At 42.5% G+C, this 21,759-nt stretch overlaps 1 protein-coding gene across 1 annotated transcript in view; it reads left to right on the top strand.

Annotated features, from left to right (window-relative positions):
- Nucleotides 1-21,759, top strand: part of TMEM132B (transmembrane protein 132B) — a 650,066-nt gene that overhangs the window by 174,241 nt on the left and 454,066 nt on the right. Inside the window, exon 2 of the mRNA XM_027853582.1 lies at nt 1,732-2,626. Coding sequence (XP_027709383.1) covers nt 1,734-2,626 — 893 coding nt within the window. The 5' untranslated portion in view covers nt 1,732-1,733. The remainder of the gene's footprint in view (nt 1-1,731; nt 2,627-21,759) is intronic.

Raw genomic sequence — 21,759 nt, 5'->3', positions numbered from 1 at the left:
TCTCATAGCCACCATGTTCCAGTCATCTCTTTTCCTCATGCCCAAAATGTTCTTCCTCATCCTCTTCACCAATTTATTTCCTGCCCAGTCTTTGAAATGCATCTTCAATGGCATGGCTTCTTCCATAAGGCCTTCTCTGGTTCCCCTGGATGGCAACCATGTTCCCTTTCACAGCTCCCATAGTACCTTGTTTCTTCTGAAGCCCACTCCTGCTTTGCTAAATCAGAGGAAATGGGCGCAAACCCCAGTTTTGTTACATGTTCCCCGTGTGACCTTGGGCAGTTGCTTCATTTCATCTTCCTGGGTCTCAGTTTCTTCTCCTGCAGAATGAGGGGGCTACACTACATGATCTTTAATATTCCTGTCCCTGTTCCTCTTGAGGTCACCACTATCCTCTCAGTCACATCTCTCCTCTACACCACTGCCGGAATCATATTCCTAAAGCGCAGACCTGACCACACAACTCAACTGCTGGTTTCCTGTTACCTCCAGGATCAAAAAGAAATCGGCATTTAAAACACTTCCCAACCTGACTCTGGCCTACCTTTTCAGGCTTCTTACACATGACTTACTTTTTTTGCTAGGGGTTCTCAATCTGGGAGTCCATGAACTTGTTTTATTAAATATTTTGGTAACTATTTCATTATGATTGATTTCCTTTATAATTCCACACATTTTATTTTGTATATCTAAAAACATGATTCTGAGAAAGGGTTTATAGGTTTTGTCAGCCTGCCAAAGGGGTCCAGGGCACAAAAAAGGTTAGGAACCCCTCTTTTATATACTGTTACATTCAAGAGAATATAAGCTCTTTGAGGGCAGGGGCTGTTTCATTTCTGTCTTTGTGTCTAACACTCCTAACATGGTATTTGAGACATAGGTAGGTACTTAATAAATCCTTGTTAATTGATTTTCAATCGTTAATGCATTTATCATGTAATAGTGGATATTATTATGAGGAAGTATGGTGAAGTCTATAGAGATCCGGTCTCAGAGCCAGGAAGAGCTGGGTTTAACTATCACTTGTGACATATGATGACTTGTTCAGTGTGACACTGGACAAGTCACTTGGCCTTTTGGTGCTCTGGTTAACATTCTAAGAATATATGTTTAAGAGAAGGTTTAGACTTGCCTTGTTAGAGAGAACTCTCCCATTAGGGACTTTCTTATTCCAGTGCAATCCCAGGTCCAGTCCCTTTCTGTGTTGTGTATTATAGTTATCTGTGTTTTTCTTTTTATAATTACCTTACTAGACTCTAAGCTCCCTGAAGGCAGGAATTCTATCTTATCTAAACTTTGTATCTTCCCTCTGTACTGTGTACATAGTAGATGCTTAGTATATGCTGTGTACATTGTTGTTGTTGTTAAATCATCCAGTTGTGTCTGACTCTTTGTGACCCTACTATGGACCATACTGTCCATGGGGCTTTCTTGGCAAAGATACTGGAGTGGTTTGTCATTTCCTCCTTCAATGTACGTAGTAGATGCTTAATAAATATTTGTTTTCGTTAAGCCTTTGAAGATGTAGTGATGTTCCAAGCTTCTCTATGTTTAATGAGGGTTAGAAGGGAGAGCAAAATGTCTAGAGGGTGGAGCTGGGGGTGGATTGCATTAAACAAATTGAGTGAGTAGTCACAGAATGGTCCCTGTTTATGCTGGGAAGATAAAGAAGAATACTTATCAAACTAAACTTTGAAACTGTTTTTTCATTTCTTTCTTTTGGTTGTATAGTGATGGAGAGCCGGGGAATCATGGACAGTCTCCAGAGATTTTCCTCCTTGCCTGCCTATCTCCCCATGAGCTACCACATCTGCAATGCTGAGGTCTCCTTCTTTCTGAAAGAGGCCAACCAGGACCTCATGAAGAACTCCAGTCTGCAGTCCAGGGTGGAGTCCTTCTTCATCTATCGAGCCAAGGAGCCCCCCATTGTGAATGCCAGTTACGGCCCCTTTTCTGTGGAGCAGGTGATCCCCCGAGACTTCCTGCTGACCTTGGCACCCTTTGGCCACTCGGAGAAATTTGCTTTTAATTGGAAACTAAAATCACACATCCTCGACAGCTCCATCTATTCCAACAGACCTAAAGTGCAGACATTGTTTTATGTCACAGGAATGGACTGGGAGGAGAGTAACCCAGTGGAAGACTTGCCCTGTGTGAAGATGTTTGCCATTCTAGAGTCTAGGGAGGTGGTGGCCAGCTGTAGGCTGCAGGGGGACCTGGGGCTTTGTGTGGCAGAGCTCGAGCTGTTACCCGACTGGTTTCACCCTGACCCAGTCCTAGATCCTGAGGCAGAGGCTGAGGCTGAATCAGCAGCAGGAGGCACCCCTGTGGAGCTGTTTTACAAACTGTGCTCTGCTGATGAGTGGGGCAAGTGTTCTCCAGAGGATGGCAAGTGGGAGAACAATATCCATTCGGGCCAAGAGAATGCTCATAAAGGGTTTTCCCCCATGGAGAGGATTGGCAGTGTAGTCGTCTACCCAACTCAGGACCAGACGAAGCGGTCCCTCGTGAGGCTAGATGACAACCTTGTGATCTCTCTGCCACTCAACCCTGTCCGGGAAGGTGACACTGTCACCTTCTTTGTGTCCCTGGCTGGTGGCTCTACTGCAAACCACTTTACTCTCAGGTAAGATGCTTGGCCCAGTTGGGCAGTATAGAAATCAATTCTTAATGATCAGTCAGATACTTAGCAAACACTGACTTCTGTGCCCAGCCTCTGTACTAGGCACTTTGGGTAGACGAAAGAAATAGAACTCACAATTCAGGCTTTCAAAGTGCTCGTAGTCTAGCTGGGGAGATAAGATATGCACATGTGAAACATTTTGAGGATAATCCCTGGCACTAAAGTATATGTTACCGCAGTAGATAAGTTTTACAAGGAGGAGGGATCACTGTGGGCTAGAGCAGGCAAAGATGACTTTATGATAAGCCTTGAAGAATGGGGAAGATTTGGAATTTAAAGCTCTTCATTAGCTTCCTTTCATAAGACTTCTCTTCACTCACCTTCTATTCCAATCAAACTGGTCCATTAGGTGTTCCCTATGTGTGACCTTCAATCTCCTGTGTGCATGTTTTTTTAGGCTGCTGTCCTTGGTACCTGGAATGTACTCCCTTCTTACTCTGTCTCAGAAGCCTCTTGCTTCCTTCAAAAAACAGCTCTTGGCTACCATTTTCTACATCAGCCCTTTCTTTATTCCTCTTTCCCCCCTCCCCTCCCAGTTTTTTAGTACTCTTTCTCTCTTTCAATTACTTAGTATAATTTTGTCTTTGCTTCTTTGTGTACATGTTCTATCGGTCTTCCCAATGGAATGCAAGCTTCTAGAGGGGAGGGATCATTGATATCGGCTTTGTATCCCCAGCCCTTAACATATTGTTTTGCATATAGCAGTTGCTTAATAAATATTCATCAGGTTGACTCGAATCAATTTTCACTAGAGAAGCAGGAAAGGTATTGCAGACCAGAGGAACATCCTGAACTGAGGAACAGAAGTTAGAATATGCAAGATGTCTTCATTACTTAGCATGGGGCCTTGCATATATTAGGTGCTCTATCCATTTTTAGTTGAGTTGAATCGATCATGAGGGAGATTGGTTTGACTGGAGTGGAGGGGACATGCAGCAGAGTAGCTATTTCCACAGTCAAGGAGGTAGGGTAAATGGACTGTGTGAACAGGAAAGCAGAAGCTGCTGCCTTAGCCCTAACAAGTATTGGTTATGCTGCCTGCAGGAAACTTCTAACAGCGGGGATGGTCTAGGCCTCTGGGATGATGTTCCTAAAACTAGAAAAGTGACCATATTGATAAGAGAGTAAGAAAGACAAATGAGACCTTTTTTGTTGCAGAGCAGTATAGCTGTGGGGTATCTGGGTGGCTTTTCCTGTGTGTCTACATTTGTGTTTCCCTTTGTTGTGTATCTCCCCAGGGAAAGTCTCCTGCATTGGCTCATGCTATAAAATGCTTGAGGTCTTATGTTCAGAATGTACCAAAGGGCTAGGCGATGATAAATCTTCCCTTGATGCCACTAGTGTCCTTTCCTTATTCTTTTGGGCATGCCTGATTAGAGGTTGCAAGACCCTGATGGTGATAATGAAAATAATAATAGCTAACATTTATATAGTACCTACTATGTGCCAAGCACTGTGCTAAGTACTTTAATAATATTATTTTATTTGATCCTCATAACAACCCTGGGAGGTTGGTGTTATTATTATCCACATTTGACAGACAAAGAAACTGAGGCAAAAGTTAAGTGACTTGCCCTAGGGCACAGCTAGTGAGTGTCTGAGGTCAGATATGAGGTTCTAGTGTCTGAGGTCAGATATGAGGTTCTCCTTACTGCAGGCCCAGTGTTCTAGCCACTGCACCATCCTGAAATACTGTTGCTTTTGGACTCTGACAGTAGTGGAAGCCAAGACTGGAAAGACAGAAAGGGCCCTCAGATTGGGGAGGGCTTTGAATGCAGAGTGAAAAGGGCAGACTTTATCTTGTAGGCATTGGGGAGCCATTGAAGGTTTTGGAGCAGGGGAGTGACATAGAATCTGAGAATTTTAAAACTAGAAGGAAATTTTAATACTGCCTGTATCCATTTGTTTTGATCGAACTTAAAATTACAGATTCCTGACAACATTTCTCAAAAACACTTTTTGGTCAGACTCTCTCCCCTTTTGGCTAATGGCCAAAGAAGTAGCTCTTCAGTGAGACATGGGCCCCCTTGTTTTGTGAGTCCCTCTACACTTCAAAGGCTGCTGTAACAGGATCTATGCCGGTGCCTTGGAATGCCTTGGCACGCTGAGTAGAGTTGAGGGTGGTGAGAGGGCTGATGGGGGACTGGGAATCATGGGATAATAGTGGGATTTAGTGGTGGAAGGGCCCTTAGAAGTGGTCTTATCCAGCCCATGAGCATTCTGGGGCTCAAAAAGGGAACAATGACTTACACTAAGACATTCAAGTAGTAAATATCTGCGCTAAAATTCAAATTCCTCTTCTCTGAAATGAAATCTCATGTTTTGTCCATGGAGAGGGAGGAAAAGAGGGAGAGCTGTGATAGCAGTGAGAGGCTTTCCCCATAATTCTCTTAACTTTTGTTTTGGGTGTGAAGAGAGTGGTGCTCTCATTGTCACTCATCAATCATCATTCCTGGTACCAGGGCACAGAAGAGTAGGCAGCATGGAACAGTGAAATGTGTGTGGCTCTGGGTCAGAGGACCTGGGTTCAAATCTTGACACTCCCACTTATAGGTCTGAGACCTTGGGCAAAGTCTTCTTCACTTCTCAGAGCCTCAGTTTCCTCATCTGTAAAATGGGGAGGGGGAGTTTGAGTGAGAAGGTCTCTGAGGTCCCCTCCTGCTATAAGTCTATAATTCCATCTGCTCCTAGAGTTAGCTTGAAAACATCTTTAGTGAGTTTGTAGAAGATGAGTATGCTTCATAACACTGTCATTCATTCAGTGACAAAAATCCCTTCTTTTAGACACCAGCTCAATAAATGTCACACATAAAAAAAGAGTACCAGGATAGTGGCTTGTCCTAGAACTGTTTGTCTCTGACTTCCTTTAAGCATAAAAATGAGAACAAAATAACGATGACAATAGTAATGCTCATGATTATAGTAATAATAGTAATGCCAACTCTTGTAGAGTAATTTTAGAGTTGCCAAATGTTTTACACGGATTATGTCATTTTTGCCTCTCAGCAACCCTGTGAGGCTGGTGCTATAAATATTATTATCCTTATGTTGTAGGTGAGGAAACTGAGGCTCTGAGAAAAAAATGACTTGCTCATTGTCACAAAATTAGTAAACATGATAAGTGGGACTCGTTCATTCAGTCAGTCAACAAGCATTTATTAAGTGCTTACTGTATACCAGTGCTTTACCAATGAACTGCTTTAACTCAGTGCTAGAAGTTGGGGGTGCAAATACAAGCAAAGAGAAAGACAGTCCTTTCCTTCAAGGTGCTGACATTCTATTACATGTAAAATATTACACATTGATATTACATATTATATTATATATAAAGGGGGAATTAAAAGGGGCGAAGAGATAAAGAGGGAAAGAAGTTGGGAAGGGGATTAAAGTACTTGGGGCAGAGCACTGCAGAGAATAAAGGATGGTTGGTTTGGGGCCCTGGGAGGAACTCATCAATGGTAGAAGGAATTGGCACTGTCTCCAGTATACCCCATTGCTTTTCCAAAATCAGCTAGATCTCTTATTTTTGACAAATTGGAAACTGAGGCAGGGGAAGGTTTAGTGATTTGTCCACAGTCATACCACCTATCAGTGGCACAACTGGAAAATAGAACCTAGCAGGTCTCATGGTCTCCAGGATTCCCTTTCTGCCCTAAGGTGACACTGCATTTGCTTTAGAAGGTTCCAGAGGACAGGAGGATAGCTCCAGGATCTTACCTGTCTGATGGACAGGTAGAATATTAGAACTTGGAGAGACCTCTGGGAGCCTCTAGTCCTCCCTGGCTTGGTTAAAAACCATACCATAGCAGTGCTCACAAATGCCCATCAGAAACTGGATCTGGAGAATGCCCAGAAAAAGTTCTTTGTTTTATTGCTGATGGAAAGTGGATTGAAGTAAATATTTTTGCCTTGGGAAATCTGTTGTTTCCCACCATAAGTGATCGTCTGCTTTAATCAAGTCCTTTATAAATGGAAGGGGGTACGCTCAGCTCTGGCTCCAATGAGACGCTGCATCTGAACGCAAGATAGTTGCAGGTCCATATTTCTGAGCTTAAGTTGTCTGGAGAGGGAATAGAGATGTGTTCATGTATCATATTGCTATTTCTGACAGTGTGTGTTGGTGTGTTGTGAGATGCCAGTTTGGGGCAAAGACGGCATTTCTTATTCTGGAGCACAGAGTTAGACGCGGGTTAAATATGAACGCCCAAAGAACATTGAGGAGCTAATTGGCTCCTCTGAAGGCGAGACAAAGGGAGGTGTGAAGTAGAGGGCGGGAGGAGAGAGAAATCAGCTTAGACTCCTCTGGAGTCTGTCACATTTTGGAGACAACTTGAAACCTGAACCCCTCCCTGGTTGCTGAGGCAGGACTGTGCAGCGGAGAGAGTGTTACTGTATGTGAAGTCAGGAGACCTGGCTAAGATGTCCATCTCTCTGCTTTCTTACCTGGATTACCTTGGGCAAATCATTTCCCTGCTTGGGGCCTCAGAATGTCCATCTGTAAAATTCTATTTGAATGTAAGAGGACAGAGATAGTTTCATTTTTGTCTTTGTACTCCCAGAAAAATGCCTGGCACATTTTTTTAGGGTATGTGGTGGTGGTGGGAATCAAACCTGTGACTTTGCTTGTGGAACGAACTCCCAGTAAAGATTCTCTCAGAGCAGCATATACTCTGCAACTTAAAGCCTTTGAGAGTGGTTAATGTGGTAACTGTGCTCAGTGCTGGAAATACAAAGTAAGAAGCAAAACAATCCCTGCCCTCAAGGAGCTTACTTACTTTGAGCCCAGCCTGGGGCTAACTGCTGAGAGGAAAATGGAAGTGGAAGTCACACTCTTGGCACAAAGTTGATAAAGAGAATGAGAAGTCAAGCAATGAAGATGACCTCTGAGGTTCTTTCCAATTCTGGGATTCAACTCAACTGCCATCTTCTTTCTTTCTTTCTTTCTTTCTTTCTTTCTTTCTTTCTTTCTTTCTTTCTTTCTTTCTTTCTTTCTTTCTTTCTTTCTTTCTTTCTCTTAAGGGTGCTGCACTTCTTTTTTTTTTTTTTTGGCTAGGCAACGGGGTTAAGTGACTTGCCTAGGGTCACACAGCTACTAAGTGTTATGTGTCTGAGGCCAGATTTGAACTCAGGTCCTCCTGAATCCAGGGTCGGTGCCCTATTCACTGCACCACCTAGCTGCCCCTGCCATCTTCTACAAGAGGCTTTTTCTTCATCTCTTCACCTATCCCCCTTCTCCTTTAGCTGCTAGTGCTTTACTTTCCATGGACTCTGTGTGTATCTTCTATGCACCCATTTCTTTCCATGTTTCCCATTAGAATGTGAACTCCTTGAGGGCAGAGACTGGGCCTTTCTTTGTGTCCCTGTTGCTTAGCACAGTGCCTGACACATACTGAGGGCTGAGGACACTTGTTGATGAATTGATTCTAGGAATGTAATGACGACGGGAGGTTAGATTTATTTACTAGAGTTTATCACATTCTGGGATATCTTCCACTCTACTTAGAATAATAATTAGAATTGCCTCATCATTCAGGAATCACCTGATGGGTTTTGGTGGTTGTGAACACATGAAAGATTCATAATTTATTCAGTGTTGGGAGCTCTTTGAGGAGGGGGGAACTCTCTCTACAAATGCTGGTCACAACCTCTCTATTACTTAGTAAATATAAGTCTTAGGGAATTGTTTGAGAAATGTAGAAGTGACTTACTCAGGGTCACACAGCTGATGGCAGAGGTAGTATTTGAATCTGGGATTTCTGAGTTTAAGCCTAACACCTATGTGAGGCTGCCTCAATGATATTAAAATAACTGTCCATAAAATTTAAGATAGATTTTAAAATAGTTTTTTTTCATGCCAGGTATTCATAATCTCCAAACTCTGTGGAAGGAAAAACTTTCAAAATACAGAGACTTAGAGGAAGAAATCAAAACCATGTCCTAACAAGATGAAAATCACACCTATTGTCTGTCCTGAAGTTCTTTTGAGGATCCCTTCAATGAACTACAGAAGATGAAGTTATATCTCAGTATTTTTATTCAGGTCCAAACTACAGTTATTTTCTGTAGTAGTGTAATTGTCCACAGAACACTAACTATAAGAGAATAATTGCAGGATATCGACTTGTTCCAGGACCACATAGCTAAACTCTTTGAGAATGAGATGAGAATGATGATCACAGTTTGTAATTAAAGAGCATATTTTATGAAAGACAGCATGAAATTGGAGAGGGGGGGTGAAGAGAGAGAAAGTAAAAGAGAGAAAGAAAGTGAAACACAAAGATCGAGAAAGTGAAAGAGAGTAAAGAGAAGGAAAGTAAAAGAGGGAAAGTGAAAGAGAGAAAGAAAAAGTGAGAGAAAAAGAGAAAAAGAAGGGAGAGAGAGAAATGGGAGAAAGAAGAAATTAATTTATATTCCATCTCTGACACCAGCTATGTGACTGATCAGGTCACTTAAATTTTCAGTTTTCTAGGCAACTTTCTAAGACTATAGGTTTCAGAGAAGGTGTTGATTTGCATTGATAGAGGGAGTTTCCTCACTTGGAAGTGCCCTATAACAATGAAGTCACTGGTCCAGTCTCTCCTCCTTATGTTAGACCAAACACTTTCAATGGCACCCAGGAAGTGTGGCTTAGTGGCTCTAGAACATTGTACTTGGAGTCAGCAAGACTTCAGTTCAAAGGCGCCCTCTGGAACCATGTGACCATGGGCCATAATCTTTCTGTGCTTTAGGTAACTCTCTAGGATTTATTTCCTAAGTCATAGGAGAGTTACAGTGGGTATAGATAGAGGGAGCACCTTCTGAAATCACAACTGCTCCCTATGTTTTAGTTTGAAGTGTGCCATCTTCCCTTCCCTCCTCCTCTCGGTTTTTCCCTCTTTGTCCCCCTCGGTCTTCCACTCTATCTCCTTCTATTCTCTCTACAATTTGCATGAGTTTCTTATTTTCCTCCAGAAATCCCCTTGTCTTTCCTTCTCTGAAGAGAGACTAAACCCAGAACCCATTCTGGTTCACTCCTCTTTATCCCCTCAACCTCTTCTTTAGGACCATTTTTTCCCCTTTTGTCAGGTGGCCCATTTCCACTGTGAAGAGGAGAGGGCCTGATTTAACTTTCTAGTCCTGCCTTCACACTAATTCTCTATGATATCAGGTAAATTTCTTTTTTTTAATCTCTGGGCCTCAGTTTCCCCTTCTGTGAAATGAGTGGGTTGAGCCTAAATGATCTCTAAGGTCCCTCCCAGCTCTGACACACTGTGTTCTAAGGGCTCTCCCAGCTCTGGCATTCCCTGTTCTAAGGTCCCTCCCAGCTCTGACATCCTGTGTTCTAAGGACCCTCTAATGTTGACATTCACTATTTCGCGGCACCTCCCAGCTCTGACTTTTCTTTTCAACGACCCATGCCCTCTCTAGCCTTTTGCTCTTAGTTCTCTTGACATAGCATGCTCTATGAGCACATCTGCCACTATTCTTGGTTGAGTGGGGCTTCTTCCTTGCCTCATTTCCCAGTCATTGCCTGCCATATAACCAAGGTACATCCATGAAATAAACAATCCCTCCTCTCTCCAGAGTATATCTCAGGGTTTTTGAATGAGCTGCAGGGATGGTAAGACAGACTACCCAGGTAGGTTCTTGGACAGATGGCTTTGGGTGCTGTGCTGCCCACTGGGGTTCACGTGAAGCCAGTGCATGTCTATTTTTAATGTTGGTTGCCTGTCAATCAAAATGCTTCTAATTGATGGAGACATCTGCTACAATCCCTGCTGTTCTGACAAATCATGCTACTTGTTCCTTGAGTTCCTGGAAGATTGACAGCCTCCTGTAATCTGGGCGAGGCATTCCTTTCTTTCGGTGGCTAATCAGAACATCAGAGAATCATAGACTTTTACAGAGTGGTAGGTTCTTAGAAATCATCTAGCCCCATCTCCAACCCCATGCTGGTCTGGACTATTGATCTCTGCCCTTGGGCCCTGGAGTCTGGAACTAAATGAAACCCATTTGTTACTAGTTTTACAACCACAAGTGAATGGGGGTAGTCATTCTGATCCCCTGGGGAAGTTTTTTTCACAGTGTAATCTGCAGAATAGATTTTCTTTCCTTACCCATCTTAACACAGTATTCAAAGCCACCAGAATTAGAACCTTTTGCAAATATATGGGTATCTTTTTAGAGTCTAGGATAAACATGTACCTAGCAAGGGATATATGGGACTCTGCCCCAGCCAGATGACACCCAATGGTTTTTCATCTTTGGGAAGGTCTATTTCCTCCTAGCTATGACTGCCAGCCTTCACCCTTGCCTTATGGGGATACTTCCACTGGGCCACCCCTTTTCCTCTGGATCCTGTGCCATCTTTCTCTCTGACCATCTTCCCATTAGCCACCTTGCTACTCAGACCAGAGACCATGTTTTGGAGACCTTAACTCTTTCACTACTAGAGGTCTTGCTCAGGGCCCAGATTTCCTGATTGGTGAGACCCTGAAGGTCCCTCTATATCTAGGCAGGTTCCAAACAAGCTACACTTTACTCCTCAGCCATATTTCTGCCATACTTACTACCTGTGTATATAACCTCTGCTGCCCTCTACCCTCCTACCTCTGCCACACTTTTCAGTTATGGAACCATGATCAGTTCTGTCATTATTCTTAGAAAGGGTATATCAGTCTTTCTCCCCTATGACCATTCACCATCTTGATAACTTTCCAACCCAAAATACTCTTCTCTGGCCAGTACTCCCTTATATTACATGGGCTCTTAATTTTTTTTTTGGTTTCCTGGATCCCTTTGGCAGTCAGTGAAGTCTATGGATTGCTTCTCAGAATAATGTTTTTAAATAAATAAAATAAAATAAAAGGAAACCAATTATATTGAAATGCTTATTAAAATATATTATCAAAATATTTTTATAAATAACTTAACCAACCCCTGTCCTATTGAGAACCCCTATCCTATTAGAAGGGAAGCTCCTTGAGGCCATGGACTTTGTTTGCTTTTGTATTTTTATCCTCACTACTTATCACATTGCTGGACACATAGTAAATGCTTAGTCAACATTCCTTCCTTCCTTCCTTCCTTCCTTCCTTCCTTCCTTCCTTCCTTCCTTCCTTCCTTCCTTCCTTCCTTCTTTTCTTTCTTCCTTCCCTCCTTTGTTCATTCATTCCCTGGCCACACTTTCCTCCAGCAGGGATGAAGGCTGGGATGTTTCCCTCCTCTCCTGGAGATCAGATTATCCTTTGCACTACTCCCTACTATCCTCTGTGTTACCACTGCCTCTCCACTCCTCACATTTTTTTTTTGGCAAGGCAATTGGGATTAAGTGACTTGCCCAGGGTCACACAGCTAGTAAGTGTCAAGTGTCTGAGACTGGTTTTGAACTGGAGTCCTCCTTAGTCCAGGGCTGATGCTCGATGCCACCTAGCTGCCCTATGGTTTTGTTTTAAGTGAAAGAACTAGTTACAACTTTGGCCTGGAAACATACTTTGGAGACTGCAATTTCTTGGGATCAAACTTAGCAACTTGGATTTAGAAACCATGGGAGAGGAGGTGATGTTCAAAGACTGCTCTGGTAGATCAAAAATGACAGTGCCTTTGTGAGAACTTTAATATTAACTTACTTTTTGTCTTTTGGCAAATCACTCAGTCCTCATGGGCCTCAGTTTCCTCCTCTTCAAAATGAAGATAATAATCTTTCCTCTGCCTTCCTTCCAGGGCCATTGTGAGGTTCAAAGGACTGCATAAGAAAACAGATGGGAAAGTGTTTTGCTAAATAAAAAGCCCTGGCTAAGGTCCTATTTTTAATTATTGTTATTTTTAAAAGACAGACTTACTACGATATTAACCACACACAGGGCTACATTGAAGTTAATCATATATCAGTTACAAGACAAATATATTTCTTCAGGGTCTCATGAACAGAGTAGCATTTAATAAGTTCTTGTAGTGACTTGAATTGAAAAGCTCTTGAAGTATACAATTTCATTTGAGCCTCATAACAACCCTATATAGTAGGCATTCACTATTATATCCATTTTGCAGATTGAGGAAACTGCACAGTCAGTAAGGCAAGCTCTGGTCTTCTGAATTGCAACAGCAACTATTTTGGTACAGGCCCTAAAGAGATTGTAGGTACACACTTATAACTAATCAACCACCCATCCATCAATCAATAAGCACTTGTTAAGCACCTACTATGTGTCTACAAATACAAAAAATGAAACAGTCCCTACTCTCAAGCTTATAATTGCTGTCCTCTAGGCCTGGAACACCCTTCAAGGCTCAGTCCAAATGCTACCTCCTGAGCAAGTCTCTCAGTTATTAGACCTCCCCCCACAAAATAACTATTTGTGGTTGTCTACCCATAAGCTTTTTGAGGGCAGGGACTGTTTTTATTTCTACGTCTCCAGGGAATAGTAGAGCACCCGACACATAGTAGGTGCTTAGTAAATGCTTGTTAAATTGAATTGCATTGAAATTCATAGCATGTCTGAACTGGAAGAAAGCTCAAGGACCATCTGGGCTGATGTCCTCATTTTATAGAGAGACTGAGGCCTTAATTGGAGGGGGACCTGTCTAGTTGGAGTCACAAAGTGGTAGAGTTGAAGTTCAAATTGAATTGAAAATTGCTTTATGTATTATCTTGTTTGAGCCTTTGAGGTAGGAAGCCCATTTACTTCAATGGGCCTCAGTTTCCCCTCTGGAAAAGTGCTGGATCAGATGGCTTCTAAGGACCCTTTTAGCTCTGAATCTATGATTCTTTGATCTAACCCACCCTCCTCATTTTATGGGAGGAAACTAAGGTCCAGATGATGGAAATGACTTCCATGAGGTCATAGAAGAAATGATGAATTTAGTGAGACGGGGACTCAAGCCTCTTGCATTTGAGTCTAATGCTTTTCTCCTCATACTACATTGCCTTTCTCCATCTACCATGACTCTAGACTCCCAGAACTGTGATGTCCCGGGATTTTAGTGTTGCTTAGATTATTGAATCAGTTCCTTTGTCTTCAATGAAGACTACATCATGGTGTCATTGAAAGAGGCTTGGTTTGGGGTCCATGAAGACCTCGCATCTAGCTCTGACTTCACCATCGACTGTGTGAATCCCAAGGGTGGTGCAATGGAGAGAACACTGGATTGGAGTCAGGAAACTCATCCTTTCTACCTGTATCACCTTGAGCAAGTCATTAAATCTCTCTAGACCTAAGTTTGCTACTCTGTACAATGAAGGGGTTGGAGGAAATGGCTTCTGAAGAGTCCATAATCTTTCCCTAGGCCTCCATTTCCTCCTTTGTTCAATGACAGTGTTGGACTAGATGGTCTCTGAGCTCCCTTCCAGTTGAAGAGTTGACCCATACACCATTACTAGGCAGTGCCCCCCGCCATGTTTCTTTCTTTTTTTTTTTTGTTATAGAATGGTAGTAGTTACAAAACTCATTGGGTTTGCCAAAGGAGAAGCTTCAGAGTCCTCACTGGATGTGTGCCTCCAGAGCCCCATTTTCTGGGAGTGGGAAATAATTATCATCATGAGTACTTGTAGATTTATAAGAAACCAATGGATAGCCTCCATTTGGGGTTTCTTTCTAATACCCTTTTAGAGAGTTTTATTTGAAATTGGAATTGTGCGCAAAATAGACCTGCTGTAATTGGTTTGTGGAGAGCTGGTTCAATTTGCCTCTTCAATGTTAAGATGTCCACTGTAGGTGTACCTCATCAGTAATTTTAAATAGATTCAAAGAGGATGGGCCAATCAGGAGCCCAAGGTACATTGTGTGATCATTTTATCTCAAGTGGGGAGAGGAGCATCATTTCTTGACAGCTTTATCAGATTTCCCTTGAACTAAGGGGACAGCTCCCATTTATTCCCCATTATTTGCATTGCTCTTTTAGAAAGACGGATGGGATAGATAGATGATAGAATGGTTATAGATATGAAGAAGTAGATAGAGAGATGATAGGTAGACATATGAAAGCTATAGAAAGACAGATAAGTAGAGAGATTGATGAGAAATAAATGGTCTTCCAAAGACTATAGTAACAAAGGAAACCTGGATTGATCCAATGTGTGAGTTGCCCAGTGTCACACAGCTAGGAATGGTAAGTGTCTGAGTATATATTAGTCATGACTCCACCAAGATTACCTCTTAATTAAGAGTACCAACAATGAAATAGGGCAGCTGGGTGGCACAGTGGATAGAACACTAGGCTTGCAATGTCTTCAAGAGTTCAAATCCAGCCTCGGACACTTCCTAGCTGTGTGACCCTGGGCATGTCACTTAACCCAGTTTGCCTCAGTTTCCTCATTTGTCAAATGATCTGGAGAAGGAAATGGCTAACCACTCCAGTATCTTTGCCAAAAAAACCCCAAATGGCATCAATAAGAGTTGAACATGACTGAAACAACTGAACAACGACAAAATGTATGATTCTTAATACCCTCTGCCCCCTTTCTCACCTCTGTCAGTGTTACTAGAGAACTGGAAGATGTCCACACAGGACTGAGGACCATTTTTTATTTTTCTTTGTTTCATAGTTGCTGTGGTCCAAGGGAAAACAATTATCAAGTGGCTAGTCTACTGATGATGAGTCTTCCCATGCATGGATGGCTAGGTCAGTTCTCAGCCAAAAGACCTGGTCTGCTATTAGGGTCATGCAGGAAGTCTTTCTAGTCTGGTGGTAAGTGCCAGGACTTATGTTCTGCTTCCATTACCTTTGAGAACTCAGGGTCACCTCCATGTCACAGTAAGGGAATGGGCCGGAACTATGTAGAAGAAGAAGAATAATAGTTAATATTTATATATAATAATAGCTAGCATTTTATACTGCTTTAATGTTTGCAAAATACTTCACAAATACTATCTCATTTTTTGTATACAACAGCCCTGGGAGGTCAGTGCTATTATTATCACCTCCATTTTACAGATAAGGAAAATGAGGCAGGTAGAGGTTGAATGACTTGTCCACTGTTGCAATCTGGTAAATATCTGAGGCTAGATTTGAACTCAGGTCTTCCAGACTCCAGGTCCAGTGCTCTATCCACTGAGCTACCTAACTTTAGGTATTTTATAGATGGTATCTCATTTTTATTTTTACAATGTATCCCTGAGGTAAGTACTACAGGTTTTTTTTTCAGATGAAGAAAGTAAGACTGAGAGAGGTGAACTCATTCAGGATTTCATACCTCTGCTCCTTAGAACCCTCAGCTTCCTTCACAGCTTAGTTTGCATTTTAGTCTCTTGCATAAGGCTTTTTCCCCTCCTCCTAGTTACCAGTACCACCCCCTCCAAATTATGTTGCATTTACTTGATATATATTTTCTTATAGGCATACATCTTTTTTCCTCCTAATAGAATATAAGCCTCTAGAGGGCAGGAACTATTTTGTTTTTGTCTCTAGCTCTATCACTGGGCACAGTGCTTGGCATATAGTAGGCACTGAATAAATACTCATTGAATTTGAACTGAGTAGAATATTAAGTGTCTAAGGTAGGATTTGAATGCAGGTCAGGGCATCTCTGTATGATTGTGTGTCGTTTGGGTTTTCTCTCTGAAAAACAGCTGACACCTCAGTCAAGTCACTTGGTTCCAAGCAGATACTCCCCATCTCCCTCTATCCCCAAGCAGGAAGACAGGAAGCAAACAACTCCAACTTGAACTCCCTGAAAGCAAAATTTCTGACCATTCCAAGATGACTAGATGTGTAATAATGCTTGGGGGAACAAGTTCTCGATCCATTTTCCAATTAACCATTTGGCAGTCTTGTGAGTAAACCTGATTTCAGTTACCCTTGTCAACTCATGTGCTCAAGAAGTGAAGGATGTGTTCAATATTGCTCTAATTGTGTGTCTAGCAATATACCTGTGGGGTGAAGGATGAAGCCTGCCCTTACATGCATAGCACACAGGTCCCCTGTGAAAGATAATTGAGCAGTCAACTCCTTTAGGGAAAAACTTACCTCATTTTATCTTGTTATTGTCTTTTTCTGGGGAGGTGGGATGGGGTTTAGAGGGATCCAGTTCAATCAAATAAACATTTATTGAGCACCTACTATGTGCCAGGCATTGTGCTAAGTATTGGTGATACAATTAACTAAAAGAGATACCCAGTCCTCAAGGAGCTTATAGTCTAAAGGAGGACATAACACACAAAAAGAGGCAGGAAGGCAGCGATGAGGTGGAACTCCAGAGGGTACCCAGTATGCTCTTGTGGAGTTGAAACCAGGCAGGCCAACAGAGGCAGAGTGGAGTGAGCTTAGAGTCCAGCTTCTACCCACTATAAAGGAAGGCACTGGGAGGAGTTTGGTGCTCCACCTTCAGCCCACCAGCCCTCCAGAGTGGAGAGGAGGCTAAGGGAGGTGGTGTCAAGCAAGGCTTGAGTTAGCAGCCTGGTGGTGAGAGTAGAAGTGATGAGCTTGTCCTGGGCAGGGCATCTTGTTCTGTGGGCAGCAGAAGCAAAGTGGAAGGAGACCTGGGATTTCATGGGTGAAAGGATCTTCTGAGAAAACTTCCTCTACTGAAGCAGATTGGCCTTTGCTCTGCCATTTATAAACTGAGAGAGCTGCCTGGGTCCCTGAGAAGTTAAGTGACAGCCATTATATGCCAGGGGTAAGGAACTTTTTACCATCGTCACTCTGAGGCCAGCCCCATATCCACCATGCCACCTCCCCTCTCTAAATGTCACTTATTATTGTTATTATGCAACCAAAATCAGAGCCAGTATTCGAATCCAACCCTGAAGCTGGGCCGCTATCCACTCCTGAACTCTGGGTCTCCTTTGCATCTTAACCTTGTAATCAATAGGTACTTAATACATGTTTGTTAGTTTAAGCTGATTTTCTCATAATAGGTTACTACTTTGAGACCTCCTCCCACCAACTAGATGCAACCTTTTGTGGCTTTAGGAGATAAATCCTTGGGGGCAGCTGGGGGGGCACAGTGGATAGAGTGTCCAGCCTGGAGTCAGGAAGACCTGAGTTCAAATCCATCTCAGACACTTACTATCTGTGTGGTCCTGGGCAAGTCACTTAATCCTGTTTGCCTCAGTTTTCTCATCTGTAAACTGAGCTGGAGGAGGAAATGGCAAACCACTCCAGTATTTCTGCCAAGAAAACCCCAAATGGGATCATGAAGAACCATAGATAACTGAATGACCCAATAGCAGCAACAACAACAATAGATGCTAGGGAGTTGACTGAGGCAGGAACAGAGGGTTAATCAAGTTAACAAAGAATTATTAAGGCCTACTATGTGCTAGGCACTATGCTAAGCACTGGGGATACAAAGAAAGGCAAAACCTAGTCCCTGCTCTCAAAGAGCTCACCGTCTAATGGGAGAGAACAACTAAGTGTAACCTACAGTATAACCAGACCATTACCTCTGCTAACTGGAGGATGGAAACACTAAGAAGACTCACACTTTTTAATATAAGCAATCACACTTAATTAGCCAATGTGTGCGAGCAATACCCTCCTCTAATAAGAAACCACCAGCCTGAGTCTCTAAGGCTCTGATTCCTAACTGGGCAAAAGGCCTTCTCTCTGCCCAGTTGGAGGCCATGTATCTCCCTCTGAAGTGGTCATCTGGCCAACCTGTGTCCTTCAGCATTGCCCTCAAGTCTATACAAAGAACAAAGGAGGCACTCCTAGTCTAGGAACAAGCTTGTGGCTGAGGGCTTAGATGGTTTTTTATGCTCTTAGCTATTGCTGTTTCTAACTGGTTTACCGCGTAATTTGTTTTGTGGTTTACTTTGAAATTATCAGTAAAGTTGTTTATGACACTTTTTTCCATTGGTGGTCTATGTGTTTATCTGTTGTTTAAGAATACACATATTGTTTACTGTATCATACTACATAGGTGCTTGAGCAGGTAAGTGGCTCTGTGGATAGAGCCCTGGGCCTGGAGACAGGAAGATCCATTTTCCTGAGTTCAAATCTGGCCTTAGACACTTAACTAGCTGTGTGACTCTGGGCAAGTGACTTCACCCGGTTTGCCTCAGTTTCCTCATCTGTCAAATGAACTAGAGAAAGAAAGGGGCAAACTGCTCCAGTATCTCTGCCAGAAGGAAAACCCCAAATGGGGTCACAAAGAGTCAGGCACAATTGCAAATGACTGAACAACAAATAAATCCTCATCTTATTTTTCAAAAACAGCTTACACCAAATGGCTCAGTCACAAAATGGAGGCTTAACACAAAATGGAGTCAGTTATGCTAAACTGATACACTTATTCCTACCATCTTTTTAAGACACTAAGATGTATTCTCATTACACTAGATATTAACAGGCTATGTTTTTGGTCTGTGTGTTGTTATACAGTCGTTTCCTTTTAAAAAAATTAAAAAAACCAATTCAAATTTCCTAACACGTGCCTGGCACGTAGGAGGGTCATAGCTCTCAAGCTGCATGGGACCTCAGAAGCCGTGGAGTCCAACTATCTCATTTTATAGAAGAGGAAACCGAGACCCAGAGAAGTTAAGAAATTTGCGTAGGGTCACATAGCTGTTAACTGTGGAAAGTGGAAATCGAACCCAGATCTTTGGCTTTTGAGCTCAGCTTTATCTACTATGCCTCATTTCCTCTCTTTCTCCATCAATAGATAGGTTTGTTCATAGGATCATAGGATTACAGTATTAGAGCTGGAAGGCACCTCTGAGGCCATCTAATTCAATTGTTAATTGATTAAAGATTTAAAACCTAGCACACATTAACTTAGTTCAGTTTGCTTATGAGTGCTCATTTTGTTCGGTGCTCTGTAATGTGCATGGTACTTGAGAGTAACATAGCGTCAAATGAGATAATGCATGTAAAGTGCTTTGTAAACCGCCAAGTGCTATATGAATGTCAGTTTCTATAAAAATATTCTGTAATTTACTAGCTGTGACTCGCTCTCTGTTTCTGCCAAATCGTCCCTGACCTCAACATTCCATCTGTATCGTCCCTAAATTTAGAATCCCTTCCCTTCTCATCTTTGTCTTCTAGAATCCTTCTCCTGTTCCATAATTCTGCTCAGGGGCTACCTCCCCAGGGATGCTTCCCAGGACTCCCCCAGATCCCTCCTTCTTTCAATCAATGAGCATTTATTAAGCACCTTCTGTTTACCAGGCACTCTGCTGAGAGCTGAGGTTACAAATACAAGCAAAAGCACTCCCTGCCTTCAAGGAGCTTACACACTGTTGTGGGGAGAAAACACTTATATAATTTGATAGGTACAATGTACATAGAGAGCAGATCGAAGGTAACCTTTGAGAGGAAGATGGTGGGGAGAGGGGCACAGGAAAAGGTCTCTTGCAGAAGGTGGCAATTGAATTAAGTCTTGAAGGAAGCTGGAGAAGCTAAGAAGTGGTGGTTGAAAGGGAGAATTTCAGACCTAGGAGGCCCCAAGACTTATAAATTACAGAGAAGGTGCCAACCTGCATTGACAAAGGCAGCTGACTCTTTCAGGAATTTCTGATGTCAATAAAATTGCAGGGCTGGTCCTTCTTCCCATTCCATTTTACAGGTGTGGAAAGTAAGCCTCAAAAAGATTTAAGTGGTTTCAAGGGAGGGGGAGGTGTGTGTCTAAACTCGTATGTCTTCATGTATGTTTACATGTAACAATCCTCCCTCACCAAATAAAATATAATCTCCTCGAGGGCAGGAACTGTGTCATTTTTAATTTTTCCTATGCGTAGCATTTAGAACAATGTTTTACCCATTTTAGACACTTCTTACATGTTTGATCAAGAAATGAATTTGGCATTTTCCAGAGCCATTCTTGTTTTGTTCCTGCTCTTTGTCATTAATAGATTTTGGTATGGTGTTCTTCTCAGACATCATTAGTCTGGTGGTTCCAAAGAGAAGTCTGCGGTAATGTTTTTTTTCCTAGGATACTACGGTTCAAGGGCTGGTCACTGGGGAACCTGGCTTTAGGAATTGCCCATTATAGGGAGTATCTCTATCCAGAATGGAAGTTGGCTTTAAGAACCAGAGAATGAGGGCAGCTAGGTGACACAGTGGATAGAGTGCCGGCCTTGGAGTCAGGAGGACCTGAGTTCAAATCTGGCCTCAGACCAAACACTTGACGTGTACCAGCTGTGTGACCCTGGGCAAGTCACTTAACTCCAATTGCTTAAAAAACAAAAAACAAAAAAACAAACCAAAAACAAAGAACCAGAGACTGAGGGTCTACAGAGAGTTCTCAGCACCATGGAGAGGGCCAGGGCTGTATAGTTGTGCCCTGTGGATGGATGGCTTCTTGCTTCGTGGAGCATTTTCCTCCTGATGCCTTTCCCTGATTCCAAGATACCTTAGATGACTGGGCTTTCCCACTGCCCCAGAGACAACTGGCAGTTGTCCGTACTTGGAATTCCTGTGAGCCTTTCTGTAGTTTGGGCATGAGCAGGCCCGGGCTTGCTTCAAAATGTGGGTTTTTCCTTGCCTGGAAACACCATGTAGACTGTTTCTGTGTCACTGGGTAACTTGATATTCTTTCATGTCTCTAGCATTTGTTTTTTCACCAGTTACTGAGAACTGGAAGGCAGCAGACAAAGGCCTTGGTGGGGGTGATGGGAAGAAGGAATGAATTTTACAGTTGTAGAGCTGGGAGGGAGCTCAGGGACCATCTCATCAAATTCCCTGTTTTACAATGAAGGATACTGAGGCCAGTGGAGGTTAAGTGACTTGCCCAAAGTCACACAGGATCATAGTATCATAGCTTTAGAGCTGGGAGGGCCCTTAGGGGCCATCAACTCCTTATTCTACAAAAAAAGGTAACTGAGGAAGAAAAGATTAAGTTACTTGCCCAGGATCATACCTATAGCAAGTGGCAAAGTTGAGACTTGATTCCAAGAGCAACTCTGTAGCCATTACACCACACTGCCTTTAATCAATGAGTAATAATAGCAATAACAATAATAATTATAATAATAGCAATAACAATAATAATTATAATAATAAAATGACCTCTTTTTCTCAAGTGGTAGAGCTTCCATTAAAACCCAGCTTTTTCTGATGCTGTCTCCTGTTCTTTCCACTGCTTGTGGGGGTCCCGTCCTGCCAGGTCTTCTAGGGATGTCTTTGATATCTGTACTCCCTTTTTCCATCTTTTCCCT

This window comes from Vombatus ursinus, unplaced genomic scaffold, assembly GCF_900497805.2.
Source record: "Vombatus ursinus unplaced genomic scaffold, bare-nosed wombat genome assembly UNPS02009994.1, whole genome shotgun sequence".
Lineage (NCBI taxonomy): Eukaryota > Metazoa > Chordata > Mammalia > Diprotodontia > Vombatidae > Vombatus > Vombatus ursinus.
This window is presented reverse-complemented; position numbering and strand designations above follow the sequence as displayed.